Raw genomic sequence first — 13,397 nt, forward strand, 5'->3', positions numbered from 1 at the left:
GAACCATAGATTATTTCTACATTATTTCCTTTTTACAATTATACACAAAGCAAAGATTTTTTACAAAACATAAATGCTTCAAAAATTAAATGCTACTTATATTACAATAAAAACATAAATTGCGCGACATAAATGCTAGTTTTAAGCACTATACACATTACACAATTCATTATTAGCTGGATTAGCATTAGTTTTTGTTCACCTTGGTGAATATTTTTTGCGACCTATCGCCGTTCACCACTCATCGTCGTCATCTTCAACCACTTGCATCGCCCTCACTGCTCTGATTCGAAGCGCGATCTCATCTGCAAAATTAGCCCCACCTCCCTTAAGTGGCTTCTTCTCTTTATCCTTCGCAATTTCCTCCGCTGTTCTCTTCTTCAAATTGTTTTTGTTAACTACAGACAAAAACAAAATTTGAAAAAACAACAGAAACGAAAAGCTTGCTTATGTTTACTGAAATCAACAACAACCCTATCAAATATCTCTTGATAAGAGTATCAATTGTTAAAATGAAACGTTTCTATGACAACTTTTTAAATGCAGTCCTTGTCTAAATCAATTTCGAACTCGCAAGCCCTATTAGAAATGAAAGCTCCAGTTTTATTTTAATAACTAAATCAACAATTCTGTCATTTGATTTCAATTAAGGTTCAATTTAGGATTTTCTGAAGCCAACTATTCAAGTGATCAAAAATCAATTTTCAATTTGAAATGAGCGCTAAAATTCAAAAACTACTGAATCAAGCTTTCAAGTTGTTTGCTGGCTTAAATGATTTGCTATAAATGGTGAAAAGAAAAAATCGAAAGGTAATGGTAAAAGGCTATCAAGCCAAAAGACTTTGAAAAATGTAGTTACCTCGATATCCAACAGTAGTTTGCAAAGCAATACAGAAATGAATAAGCTTTCCAAATTTTGAAAAAATTTCAATCTATTTCGATTGCCTGAATAAAATAGCAAAAGAAAAGCGTCCTTGAAGCAAGCAATTCAATCAGTGGAAAGGTGAAACATTTTTGCAGGCTTTCCTTCGTTCGCAGTGTTGAGATTTTTGGAAGCAAGATATTCAAGCGATATATCTTTGAACCAATTCAGTTTAATGTGACGGATTAAAGTGATTCGTGACAAAGTAAGAAGCAAGCTATGCTCCCATGAAACAACCATTTTTCGAGGAATTGAATTAGCGGACATTTATTAAGTTTTTGAAGCAAAAAAAATCAAGCTGTTCAAGTTTGAAAAATTTCAATTTAAATTGATAGCTTCAAGCGGTAAGGTATAAATACAAAAGTTTTTGCAGGCTTTTTTTGACGTCTTGAATTGGTTAGCAAAAAGTTGTCTCCTTGTTGCAAGCTCATCAAAAGAATGAAAGATGATCTATTTTAAATTATTATGATACAAAAATTGATTGAATAAGTCGATTATTTAAAATCTTCTGACAATTATTTCGTCATGTGCAAGCTTCTTCGCTGTTCTAATGTTAGTTTTTAGTATTTTATTTTTCTAACTTTAAGATAACACTTTAAAATATCTTGAAAGTTTTGGCTATTATTGAACCGATCTGGTCGTAATAGCATAAATCGGAAGCTAATTGAACGGAGCAGCAGAAGGGTATTTGCCTATATCTTCTAACTGATGTATCTTCCAAAAAATTTAACTTCATTTTTTTTTGAGAAAATTGAATGTTTTTTTATGACATCAATCTGGTATTCAATTGGCCTCTATGGATTCCAAAAACAATTTTCTCTAAAACAAGTTATCAAAGGATTGAATTTCAAACTATGGCTCTTTTATTAGCTTGGAAGCAGCAAAACGTGAAAAAAAACACCAAGCAAGCTTTCAACTAAGTAAGAGTTGAAAGATACTAAAATGTTCTGATAACTCTAAAGGCTCCAAGAAAGGTGCTTTACTCTTTTATAGCACTCCTTTCAAGCCTCGAAGTGTGATAGTGGGGCCCTGTTAAAACATGTATCAGAGAGGAGTCCCGCATAACTACAACAAAAGTGTAGCTCAATAATTCAAAAGACATTTATCGGTCCTAATTAAATTGCTTATTCGCTTAAAATTGTTTGGTAGCTCAATTACTTCGTGATGCCTTGCTTACCCAGCATTGTCTTGCGCTGCCCTGCCTAGCCGTGCACTGATCTGCCTTACCCTACATTCCTTAGTTATTCCTGCCTTGCTTGGCGCTGCTCTCGCTTGTGTGCGCAGTCCTGCCTGACACCTTTTCCGCAGCCCAGAGCTTCGTTTATTTTCGCTACTTTTGCCCTATCTTGCGCTGTCCGTCTTGCACTGCGCTACCTTGCCTGTGCTGCCTTGAGCTAAGTTGCTCTGCTTTCCTTGCGCTGCCCAGCCATGCTTTTCCTTACCATGCCTTGCTCCTCTTTGCCCTGCCTTGCTCCTCTTTACCCTGCCTTGTTCCTCCTTTTTCTGCCCTGCCCTCCTTGGCTCTACGCAGCCTTGCCTTGCTTTGCGTTACCTGGCCCTGCATGGCCTTGCCTGCCCTGTGTTGCACTGCCTGCGCTGCCCTGCCTTGTTTGCACTGCGCTGCCCTGCTTTGCGTTACCCTGCCATGCTTCTCTTTGCCCTACCCTGCCATGCTCCTTTTTGCTCTTCCCTGCATTTAGATGCCCTGCCCTTTCTTACGCCGCTCTGCCTTTCCATAATCTGCCCTGCCTCGCTTTATGCTGCCCTCCCCTGCTTACCCCTTTGTACACTGAAATGCCCTTCTTCCCTTGCGCTACCCTGAGCTCAAAACTTCAAGATATTTGCGCTGATTTGCCTTGCGCCGCCCTGCCTTGTTTTCCTATGCTCTGCCCTGTCTACCACTCCTTGCCCTGCTTCGCCTTGCGCTGCCCTGCTCTCAGCACTTCAAAACAATCAAGTCTAAACATTTGACCTTTCCAAACACGTTTGATCAAGAAACTTTTATCAGGAGTTAGCTCAAATCGTTCAGTGAAATGTTACGATTGTCGAAACGTTAAACAAGGCCCCCATAGCAATTGAAAACGATAAACAAATACATATAACAAGATACACGACCCAATGAGGAGACTGGAATAAATGCGGACTTGAATGGAATTCACAATCTTAAGGTGCTGAATTTGGGAAAATTGTATGAGTGCTTTGTTTAATAACTGTCCTAGTTAGCTGAATGTAATAAAAATCCAACTTACATCCAGCAAGTTGAGACAGCAAATCGCTGCTTCCTCCTTCGCTGCTCGGTTTGCTCTCACTTGCTGACGGGGCACGTTTTAAATCAACGCCTCCTTGAATCTGATCCAGTAGACTTTTGCCTCCAGCATTTGACACAGATGGCTTTGGAGTTGAGCTTGCTCCACCTGGAGGCGGGGGAGGAGGTGGTGGTGGTGGCGGTGGTGGTGGACCACCGCCTCCGACCTTCGGCGGCGGCGGTGGCGATGGTGGTGGAACCCCGCCTCCTGCAACAGACGGTTGCGGAGGTGCTACAGTTGCTTTAATTGGCGGTGGCGTGGGTACTCCAGTTGCTTTAATTGGCGGTGGCGGAGGTACTACAGTTGCTTTAATTGGCGGTGGCGGAGGTACTACAGTTGCTTTAATTGGCGGTGGCGGAGGTACTACAGTTGCTTTAATTGGCGGTCGCGGAGGTACTCCAATTCCTGGATTGGGAGGGGGCACTGGAGATGGCGGCGGACGAGTAGTTACCATTGATGGCCTTTTAGGAAGCGTAGGCGGCTCTGATTGTGGAGGCGGTGGTGCCACTGAATTCACACGTGGATACATTTTAGGATCCAGAACAAGAGAAGCTGGGCCCGGGGAGTGAGACTGGTTGGTTGGACTCGGAGGCAGCATCGGATTTTTAATCGGAGGTGCTGGATCATGTGGTTTTACAGATTCACTAGGAGTTGAGCTTCCCCTCCGCACTTCTGACGGTCTCCTCTCTGTCGCAAATGCACCCTCTGCTTTGTTTCTGTTCAGCCTTTCAAGACGTATCTCGGCAGGAGTCAGTGCCGTCATTGGTTTTTTACGTTCTGGCCTTCTTTCCTAATCAAATCAACAGTCAAACAGCTGAAAAGCATAAATATTATCCCTTTTGATGGCATGCCAGCACCCTTCATTTAGTCAACTTGACAGCATCCACTTAACTATATCTGGCTTTTGAGCTAGTACATAATTTCAAAAACGTCGGTCTTTGACAAGAAAATGGAGTCAGCAGTCGATTTGCTAGATTATCAACAAGAAAATATGCTGATTTATCGAAAAATAATTTTGGCTGTTAATACGCCCCTCAAGAAAATTAACATGAGTAAAGATCGTCATTTTTTTTCATTCAGAAGCGGATCTACAATTTCTCAAAGAGCGAGGAGAGTTATAAAAAATAAGAAGTATTGTCGACTTTTAAGCTTTGTCGGATTAGAATCTGAGGTACTTAAAAAAGGGTTAAAATGACAAAAAGTGGAATAATCGATTTCAACGGTTGCTTTGCAGTTGGTTTCGATTAAATTTTTCAACCATGAACTCACGCTTCAATTATTGACAAACCATTTATGGTGTTTTAGTCCGCCTAAGTATAATATCCAAACTGCGATCTTTCGTACCGAAGTCCATCAAATATTCATCCAGTAGCGGTACTGGCCAGTATCAAATATATGCCAGGAAGCCAATATGGATTGCTAGTTTATGATGAAACAAGTTTTTCGAGGCTCTCACAAATTTTGATGATGCAACGGATTATCATCATCGTGAAAAATCGAATACCATTACAGCATTCTTTGATAATAAAATTCAAACCATACGTGATCTTTATTATGTTATTGTATTGCTTAAATTTTCTTTCAATTAATCAATTTAGATTAACGTTTTTCTAATTTCTTTGAATACGCGGAAATATTTTTCTTATAATAACACAGCCAACTGACATAACTTCGAAATTAGAAATCGATCACGTTTTTCGTGAACTTTAATTTTTTGCTGTTTGATAGTGGAGTTTGCCTTCCTTTTTACAAAGGAAATGAAACAACTTAAAAAGGAATTAAAAGACAAACCATGAAAAATCAAAAGCGACCGTGAACAAATTTTAGAAAGACCTGTTTTAGGGTGACCGTGAAAAAAAATCAGCAAGACCTATATAAGAGTATTCACTACGTTTATTAATCTTAACAAGAAAATCGACAATTCTTGCATATGTTTCCCCCTTTTCGATTCGCCCATTGGCTAATATAGGTTCTAAGTTATTGAACCTAATGAGTCCAAATAATCTATAGACCACAAGTTTTTTTAAGAAATAAAAGTATTGCCGAGCTTTGTTTAGATTGAAAAAATATGTTTTTACTCTCAGGTACCGCTAAAAATTTACTCGGCGGGGACAACTCGTAAACAGATTAAATAATTTTTGTAGTTCGTCGTGATTCAACTTTTGTTTGATATTAGGGAAATAAACTTTCTACGATATGAAGACACAAACACTAATCTATTTTCGTACGCTTTTTTATTTACAAAAACTGAATAGCTTTTTGAAGTTTTTTTTGGAATATGTATCTTTCTATCGGCAAAAAAATTATGGCCAGTTAGTCAAAGCATGATTTGGTAAAACAGTACCAAACGGATTGGGTGGCGGGAGATTCGAAAAAAAGACCAGGGCGCATAAAAAAGGCCCAAGAATTTTGCTCAGTATAGCTGCGGGGGCTGGTATGTATGTTAACTGTCCTTTTTAAGTAGAAAATGGTGCGACCAAAGCAAGCCTTAAATTTCAACTAGTCTAGTATGCATTGGTGCCACATATAAAAGCCTCATAAAATTCTATCGTGTAAATCTGATTCTAAATATTTCTCTTCAAGCTTTTATGTCTCATGCAACTTACAGGGACGGTCCCCGTTTCTTCATCCACCTTCTCATCTTTCTTCTCCATCTTGCGCGTCATCTCATCCACCCAGATGCGGAAGAAAAACTCTGAGTCCGTGTACTTCTTCGTCAGCGAAACCTCGCCCTCCCTCAAACGAAAAGCTCAATTTTTTCACTTCAAATCAAAAGTCACATCAAAACCTGCAAAAACTTTAGATATCTTTTAGTGAATAGTAGTTGCAAAACTTTTAAAAAAAGAAACAGTACCACCCCCCTTCCATTTCATAATTGTTACTGGCATGACTCCATGCTCAGGAAACAGGTATATTTTCCACCACGCAGTTATGGGCATCAACAAGTCTAGTAAAAGCCCTGAACGCGTGCGTTCTAAACGCCTCCTGCATCATCAAAAAATCGTTGTTAACAGCACTCCGCTGACTGAACCGGATCGCTTTCTTTACCTCACTGCAATTGTAGCGAGATTTCGCGAAGACCAGAGAGTTAATTACCCCGAAATCAAAGCAACAATGTTCAAATCAGACTCAAGCCCCAAAATCAGCCTTCCTTGCCATTCCTATGAAAGGACAACATCCAGCCAATAACCCATCTCTGCACCCGAGACATCTTTGATGCAGCGGAGTCGCCTTGCATGCCTTGCCACACAACCCCACAAGACAAAGCGCCAAAGACCAGAAGCTCTTGATTTCGATACAGATAATAGAAAAGAACAAATGCAGTGATAATATCTAGAAAACAGACGTCACTCAGCGCAAATTACTGAAGTGTGTTTCTTCAATCTCCGACTCATTTGGAATAACAATGCCACTGGAATAACGATGCAGCTTCTTGGTTAAATTTGGAATAACGAAGCAGCTTCTTGGCTATAGCGGTTGATTTGGGATCCTCATCCGTTTGAGGCTTACTACTTGTTCCATTTCCTAGATGATTTTGAATTCCGTTGTTTTAAGGGACCCTGACGAAGGCCAGGGCAAACTCCGCGACTTCTCTGAAGACGTGAGGTAGAATGCTAGTGAAGTTGAATGTTATTGATCGTATTTCCTGTTTCGAATTTGATTCATTTCTATCCAATCGTTAAGGTCCTTTGGAAGCCCAGACTGAAGAGTTTACCACATTGGTCCGAGCGAGTTGAAATTAATATCAAAAACGAATCTCGATATTAATTTCGACTCGTTCGGACCAATGCGATGAAATCCTCAATCTGGGCTTCCAAAGGACCTTAACGATTGGATAGAAATGAATCAACTTCGAAACAAGAAATACGATCAATAACATTCAACTTTACTAACATTCAAGCTCACGTCTTCAGAGAAATATCGGAGTTTGCCCTGGCCTTCGTAAGGGTCCCTTAAAACAACGGAATTCAAAATCATCTAAGAAAAGGAACAATTAGTAAGCCTCAAACGGATGAGGATCCCAAATCAACCGCTATAACCAGGAAGCTAAAAGTGAACGATTTGATAAAGAACAAAATCGAGCTCAAAAAATGACACTGGACTATTAGAACTATTGAACATTGAATCAACTTTCCAAATTAGCGCCACCTGATTTTCATCGACAACCGCCTTTATTTCATCTTGAATTCGAAATCTCAACTGGATTGGAGATGAGGACCCAGCAATGCCAGCCCTTTTTACAATGAAACAGGTTGATACAGAGCATGTGACATGATAACCGATACCCCAAGGATCAAAGGAGCAATCTTCAAAAAAAACCTCACCAGAATTTCCCGGCTATCTAGAAGCAGAACCTTCGGTCCACACGCTAATGAAAAACAGGCACAGTCAGACGTCAAAACCAATAATTTACTACAGCTCCTTTAGCACATGGAAGCAAAATCTGAAAGTGAAATCGTTTGTCAAGCTTTGCATACACTATCTGAAAGCAAAAAGACGCCGCCAACTCGAAATACAGAATTAAGCCAATGAATTTAGCCAAAAAACTAAGGCAACATTGAAATATCATTGAAGCCAACTGCATCCTCAATCGAATTGAACCAGTTCAGATAACCCGAATGAAATAGTGGGTATCAAATGCAAAGTCCATCGCCTACCACTCTTTCGGGATTCTAGGAAGATTTTGTAAAATATTAGAAGATACCTTTTACAAGGTAATCAGATCGCGCTCCCTCACTAAAAAGCTTTGTTTTCTTTAATCTACGAAGTAGAAGTAGTCACAAAAGCTCTTATTCTGATACACGATTCATCAGACTCGAGGGACCCTGAGCCTCTGATTCCGAACAATTTTCCTCTTGGACGACTTTCAGTGACCTTGGCATCTGAACTATTTCAGCCACGACATGTTATGAGCTCGACATCTTGATACAAGCTCAAGACCTCTCCTAGTAATTTTGGAAACGCATCCGACAATAATTCTTGCCAAATTTCAGTCAGAAAATAAAACAGACAAAACCCGCCGACAACATAAAACGAGGAGTTTGGAATCCAGAAGACACACAACATAATAATAGAGCTAAATACCGTGAAATTATGACGTTAATTGTGAAAGACAAATCTTTCACAATATTAAAAATGTTTAATTTTTGACTAATGAACAAACTACCACAATATTAGATAAGTTTTCAAAAATAATAAGTCAAATTTGTGTATGTGGGGGGACGGGATTGGGGTGAAAAAGCGATAAATTTCATGACCAGGTATCAAAGCGTCATCATATATGTTTTGATGGAAAGAGTGATTCAGTCAATTGAAAATAATGGATCCAACAGAGGGAATAAAAATCTGACCTGTTCCATCTGTGGACGTCTGGTGGTAAGTCACATTCTTGTAACATGTTCTGTATGGCCACTGGTCTGTTCTCGGCAGACATGAATGTCATGCGATTGGAATCCCACTCATCAGTAGCGAACAATTGTCTGCGGTTCACTTTCAGAAAACTCACTGAAAAAACGTGCGTAAGCCAATTCTCCAGCAAAAAACCTTATTATTTTTGAGGTGAAATAAAGCTGCACTATTTTGGAACACATTCATTACTTACTATTTAGTTAGTTTTTAATCAATCTCCCAAATTCGTATCGAGTAAAAGGACAACTTGAGAGTACGATTCAAATTTTTTCCTTTTGTTGAACTCGCTCAAATGTACCAACTACATACTCTGAACAAATAAACGGTGATCTCTCTTGAATTAGTTTCGAGATATCAACTCCATGTTTCGAAGGATTCAAGGCATCAAAGAATTTTAAAATTTTATGATGATTTGCCCACCTAAAATGAACTTTCTGCATAAAAATTGTGGATTTCTTTAACCGCACAAAAAAAATCAGCAATCAAAGTAAGGTTCTAATTGCGAGTCATCATATAGAAAGGAGCGTAAATAGTACCACTTATTGTTTTGAAACATCTCGTCCTAATAGCTGTTTTTTATTCCAAAATTGAAGTACCCAAGAATTTTTTTACGGCAAATCGAGCTCGTGAAGTTACCCATCATTATATTTACAGACATTTTCGTCCAATTTTTTTTGACCTTTTCGTCCAAAAGCGTTCTATAATTTAGCTTTGTCAGAGATTCACGTCAAGTGTGAATCAAAAATTGAAAAAAATGCAGGAATACAAATGAGGTTATCCGGTCGAAGATTGAAGGGGCCTCGAAGTGATTGAGGTTTTATATTTAAAAAGTAAGCTCAATTTCTAACGGGTTAAAAAGGAAAATTGTTTACGCAATAATAATCCGACAGTGAATGCGTTGATTTTTGATGAAAAAGTTATTACCATAACTAATCACTAAATATTCCTACCAAAACCAAAAAATGATCACTCATTTCTCATAAAAAGCTAAGGTTTACTTTTAATGGCTGAAAAAAAAAGAAACGAAATCATTGAGCAAATGAAGACTATCTTGTCTCCAAGTTTGATTTCTAATACTCGGATAACAGTTTATAAAAAGTTGAAACTCTCATTGAGCCAGTCAGAGAAAACGATTGGCAAGGACACTGACACTTTGTAAAAAGCCAGCTTTACAGGAGTTTTTTCTTGGAATTGATAGCTTCAATCTGATTGAGTTTCCCATCTCGCATCTAACAGAATGGAAGATTAAGTTGCATTTACCGAAGCGTAAAACCCAATAATAACAAAAAATTTTAATACTGAATCTTAACACAAAGACTTTTAACTAATTTTAACGCACAGGCGAAGCTTCGCTTCGCAAACACTAGCAAGAAAACGACCAAAAAGTAGTACGAAATTCGTCTAGGTATCGGATTCGATCTGCGGCCTACTTCAATCTAGAGATTATGAGACTCACGCACTAACCAATCAGCCACGCACTCTTAATGCATCAGAAACACTAGCCACGAATAAAGCAAAAAAGAGATGCTATGTTAGATTGTGATTATAGCAAAAGTGCCACCAATAAGTAAACAATTTCCACTTTCAATGAAGACTGTTATTTACGAGTTGGGTTAGTAAAAAGACGGTTCGTACAATTACACTACGCTGATCGCTAAACTAAATAAGCAAAACAAGAAAGGGCGTTCACACAAACTCTTAGTTATATAGGAAAACTTAAGTGAGCTCTTTTCACAATAAAGCTGACTTGCATGCTTGCACATGTTTAACGTCGGTATCGCGAGAAATGACCAAAAAGAGCGATAATTTTCGAACAAACTACTAACTTTATATTTTCAACTATTCAATAGGACAGACAGGAATGTCGAAATTCTAGCTGACCAAAAACGTTACCCTGAGGCTGAAAGAACTGTGATCATATTGAGGAGGAAAACAAACTCAGGAAACTCGAATGAATTTGGATAGTGAACAGCTGAATTCTTCTAAAAAGTGTATCAAAAAAGAAAAAAATTTGCTGCACGAATAAAAAACCAATCTTCAAAACCTTTGCAAGTAACTTCAAGTTCAATTTGTCTAAACGTAAAAAATCTCACCTTACTGAATTCATAAACCCGATGAACTCTGCAACAATCATTCAATTTTTGCATCTAAAAATTTAAAATCCAAAAAAAAAAACAGTTTATTCTGTCACCTAAACGAGGCTGTAAAAAACAACAAGGACTTTGAATCCCAATCAAGCAGACAATGAAACAACAGCAAGTAGCAGCACGAGAATGCTCAAGCCAACACTACATTTTTTCATCAATAGATCGCTCCACTGCTCCAAAATACAGCGCAAATAAACCATAAATATTATAAAAAAGGGCCTTAAACACTGCCATACTAACACAGTTAAAGGTTACATCGAGAACTACCCTTGCAAAGTTCTCAGCTCAAAATGGGCTCAATCTGAAAGGCTCGATCTTTACGCCTGGTAAAAATTTTCTCAGCTGCAATCAGCACACTCTCCCTTGCTGCTTAATACCTGAGTAGGTTAGACCCTAAAATACCCTATGTCTGTGGAATCTGTACGCAAGGCCATTATGATGTCAATCACTCATTTAACTGTCGAGGCAGAACGAAAGATCCAGACATCCTCAGTCTCTGGACTGACCCCCTCTGTAGCTGATTTTCTTCGGATTACATAGCACGGTGAGCGTGCAAGCTAAACTTGCTTCAAGAAATAGTTAGGGGATGGTGACCTCACAACAGGACAAAACGAGCGACACAGTTAGATGAATCTTAGTGTCAAAGCGATATTCAAGTAACCTAAAAATGTGGTATGCCCCAAATATCCCGTCGGGGGCCAACGACACTGGACCAGACGAAGCCCCCTCAAACAACCTTCCTCTCCTCTGGAGATGAATGTTTATCAAGAAAAAAAAACAGAACGCGCTACCTATGAAAAGAGACGAGGCCATAAAAACAACATCAACATGGTGGAAACTTATTTATTCAATTCTTTGTCAACAAACGTTGAGTAAAAACTACTCGAAGCAGCTACTAACCAAAAACTGTTACGTTGGCTAAGAAAATGTTGCAAACCAGTATTAAGATTATAATTTATCAAAACTCATCGTCAATTTTCTCAACACTCATCGTCAATTTTTTTCTTGGAAAACAAACCAGCACTGAAAAAGCATTTCATAATATATCAAGCAACCCGACGTTTAATTGTGTTATCTTATTTTGAGTGAAAATGAACGCTTTGTATGCCATAGATTGCCCAGTAGTCCAATCAAAAATATGTTTCAGTTCAGAAGAAGATATTTGTCAATCAAAAATTAGTAGATCAAAAATTTTTTCAAAAAAATTCACTTGACAAGCTCTATTTGCACTATTAGAAATATATATAAAGTTTTTACCGAAGAGGGAATGAATACTCGCAAGCGTAACACGAAAGAAAAATTGCAAAAAAATTTTGAAATTTTTTGAATTAAAATATTTGTGCCACTAGGAATATACTAAAAGGGTCTAAGATATTTTAGAAAAAGCTGCAACTAGAGTGACAACAAAAAAAACAAAGAGACGGATTATAACCCACAGAGGTATATTTTAAAGCAAAGCTGATCTCACCTTCGCTTTGAGTTTTGTACAATTTGCTCACATCTGAGTCGGCCTGTTTGATCCTTTCTTCAACTCGCTTCACTCTCTGCTTAATTGCTGCTGATTGCGTCATCAGTTGCTGCAACACATCCTGTGCGGTGAAGCTCAAGTCCGACAGCTGAAGCAGGACCTGTGTGTAGCAACTGTTAGAATGGTCTTCCCATTGAGTTGGATCTGGAAGCGAGAGGTTGGCAGGTCCGATAGTTTTAGATGCAAAAGGCATTTTAATCTGAAAAATGTAAATCAAAGATTGAATTTCAAAAAGCAGAGGTTGAATTTTACTAGTGATTTTCTAAAATCTTCAGCTTTTTTGTTTCATTTCATCTTCAGTTAACTAGTGAGAAATAAAAATGGGACAGAACTTTTTGCGGGTTCCAAATGCTACACAGAAGCGAAGCCGAGATTCACTTGCAATAAAACACAAACAAAGCATGACAAACTAGCCGTCAGAAAATAAGACCAGGACGGTACGTCGAACAAAAATGTCGAAAAAGTTAGATCTACAAAAATATTTGTACATTTATCTCGATTTGTCTTGAATAAAACTCGTTGTGGGGAAAAACATACCAATTAAGACAACTGCAAATTAAATTAGCTTCGAAACAAAATAATAGGCAGTGAAAAGGCCGACGATACTTGAGCAGACACCTTAAAAATAGTTGTCAAGACACCTCCTCAACAACACACACGCATAGGAAAGTTTTCGTTCAACGAACGAAGCAAAATGAAGCCATTAGGCCTAAATAACAGAGATCGACTTATATCAAAGTAAAGAGTGGCTATATTTTACTGTTTTTAGGACGTGAAGGTTCTTTAATGGGAAAGACCTGATAAATGGTTATTACACTATATTACAAAACTCTTGCTAATGGCGAATGGTTCCTCCTTTAGTCGTATAGTCCTGTCATTTTTAGTGATTCCCAATCAAGAAAACTTGTTTAGAAAGGTGTTCTCACGCGACAAACAATTGAACTGTACTTCCAGTAGATATAAGCAAAAGCAGTACTTCAAGATAAAACCAAAAAAAACTTGAGCGTGAAGAAGTAGTCTTAATTTGATTGAGTAGCATTGCTGCCATATAACCTCTACATATAAAATGTCATACTGATTTGTGA

At 38.3% G+C, this 13,397-nt stretch overlaps 1 protein-coding gene across 1 annotated transcript; it reads right to left on the bottom strand.

Moving 5' to 3' along the window:
• LOC134840401 (protein diaphanous homolog 1-like) lies at positions 1-12,507 on the bottom strand. Its single transcript, XM_063856184.1, has 5 exons — positions 12,253-12,507; positions 8,580-8,733; positions 5,835-5,964; positions 3,172-4,018; positions 1-398 (listed from the first exon to the last, which is right to left on the bottom strand). Exons 1-5 carry the CDS (start codon positions 12,503-12,505, stop codon positions 235-237), a joined length of 1,548 nt encoding a protein of 515 aa, XP_063712254.1. The 5' UTR covers positions 12,506-12,507; the 3' UTR covers positions 1-234.
• Between the last annotated feature and the right edge of the window lie 890 nt (positions 12,508-13,397).

The sequence above is a fragment of the Symsagittifera roscoffensis genome, chromosome 2, assembly GCF_963678635.1.
Source record: "Symsagittifera roscoffensis chromosome 2, txSymRosc1.1, whole genome shotgun sequence".
Taxonomy (NCBI): Eukaryota; Metazoa; Xenacoelomorpha; order Acoela; family Convolutidae; genus Symsagittifera; species Symsagittifera roscoffensis.

Bases quoted from the DNA above. Each gene is read 5' to 3' on its own strand.
- LOC134840401 (XM_063856184.1), bottom strand. From the start codon at position 12,505: ATGCCTTTTGCATCTAAAACTATCGGACCTGCCAACCTCTCGCTTCCA. The intron at 5,965-8,579 runs GTCAGATTTTTA...TTTTCGTTTGAG, and splicing joins GACGTCCACAGATGGAACAG to GGAGGGCGAGGTTTCGCTGA. The intron at 399-3,171 runs GTAAGTTGGATT...TTTTGTCTGTAG, and splicing joins GCTGTCTCAACTTGCTGGAT to TTAACAAAAACAATTTGAAG.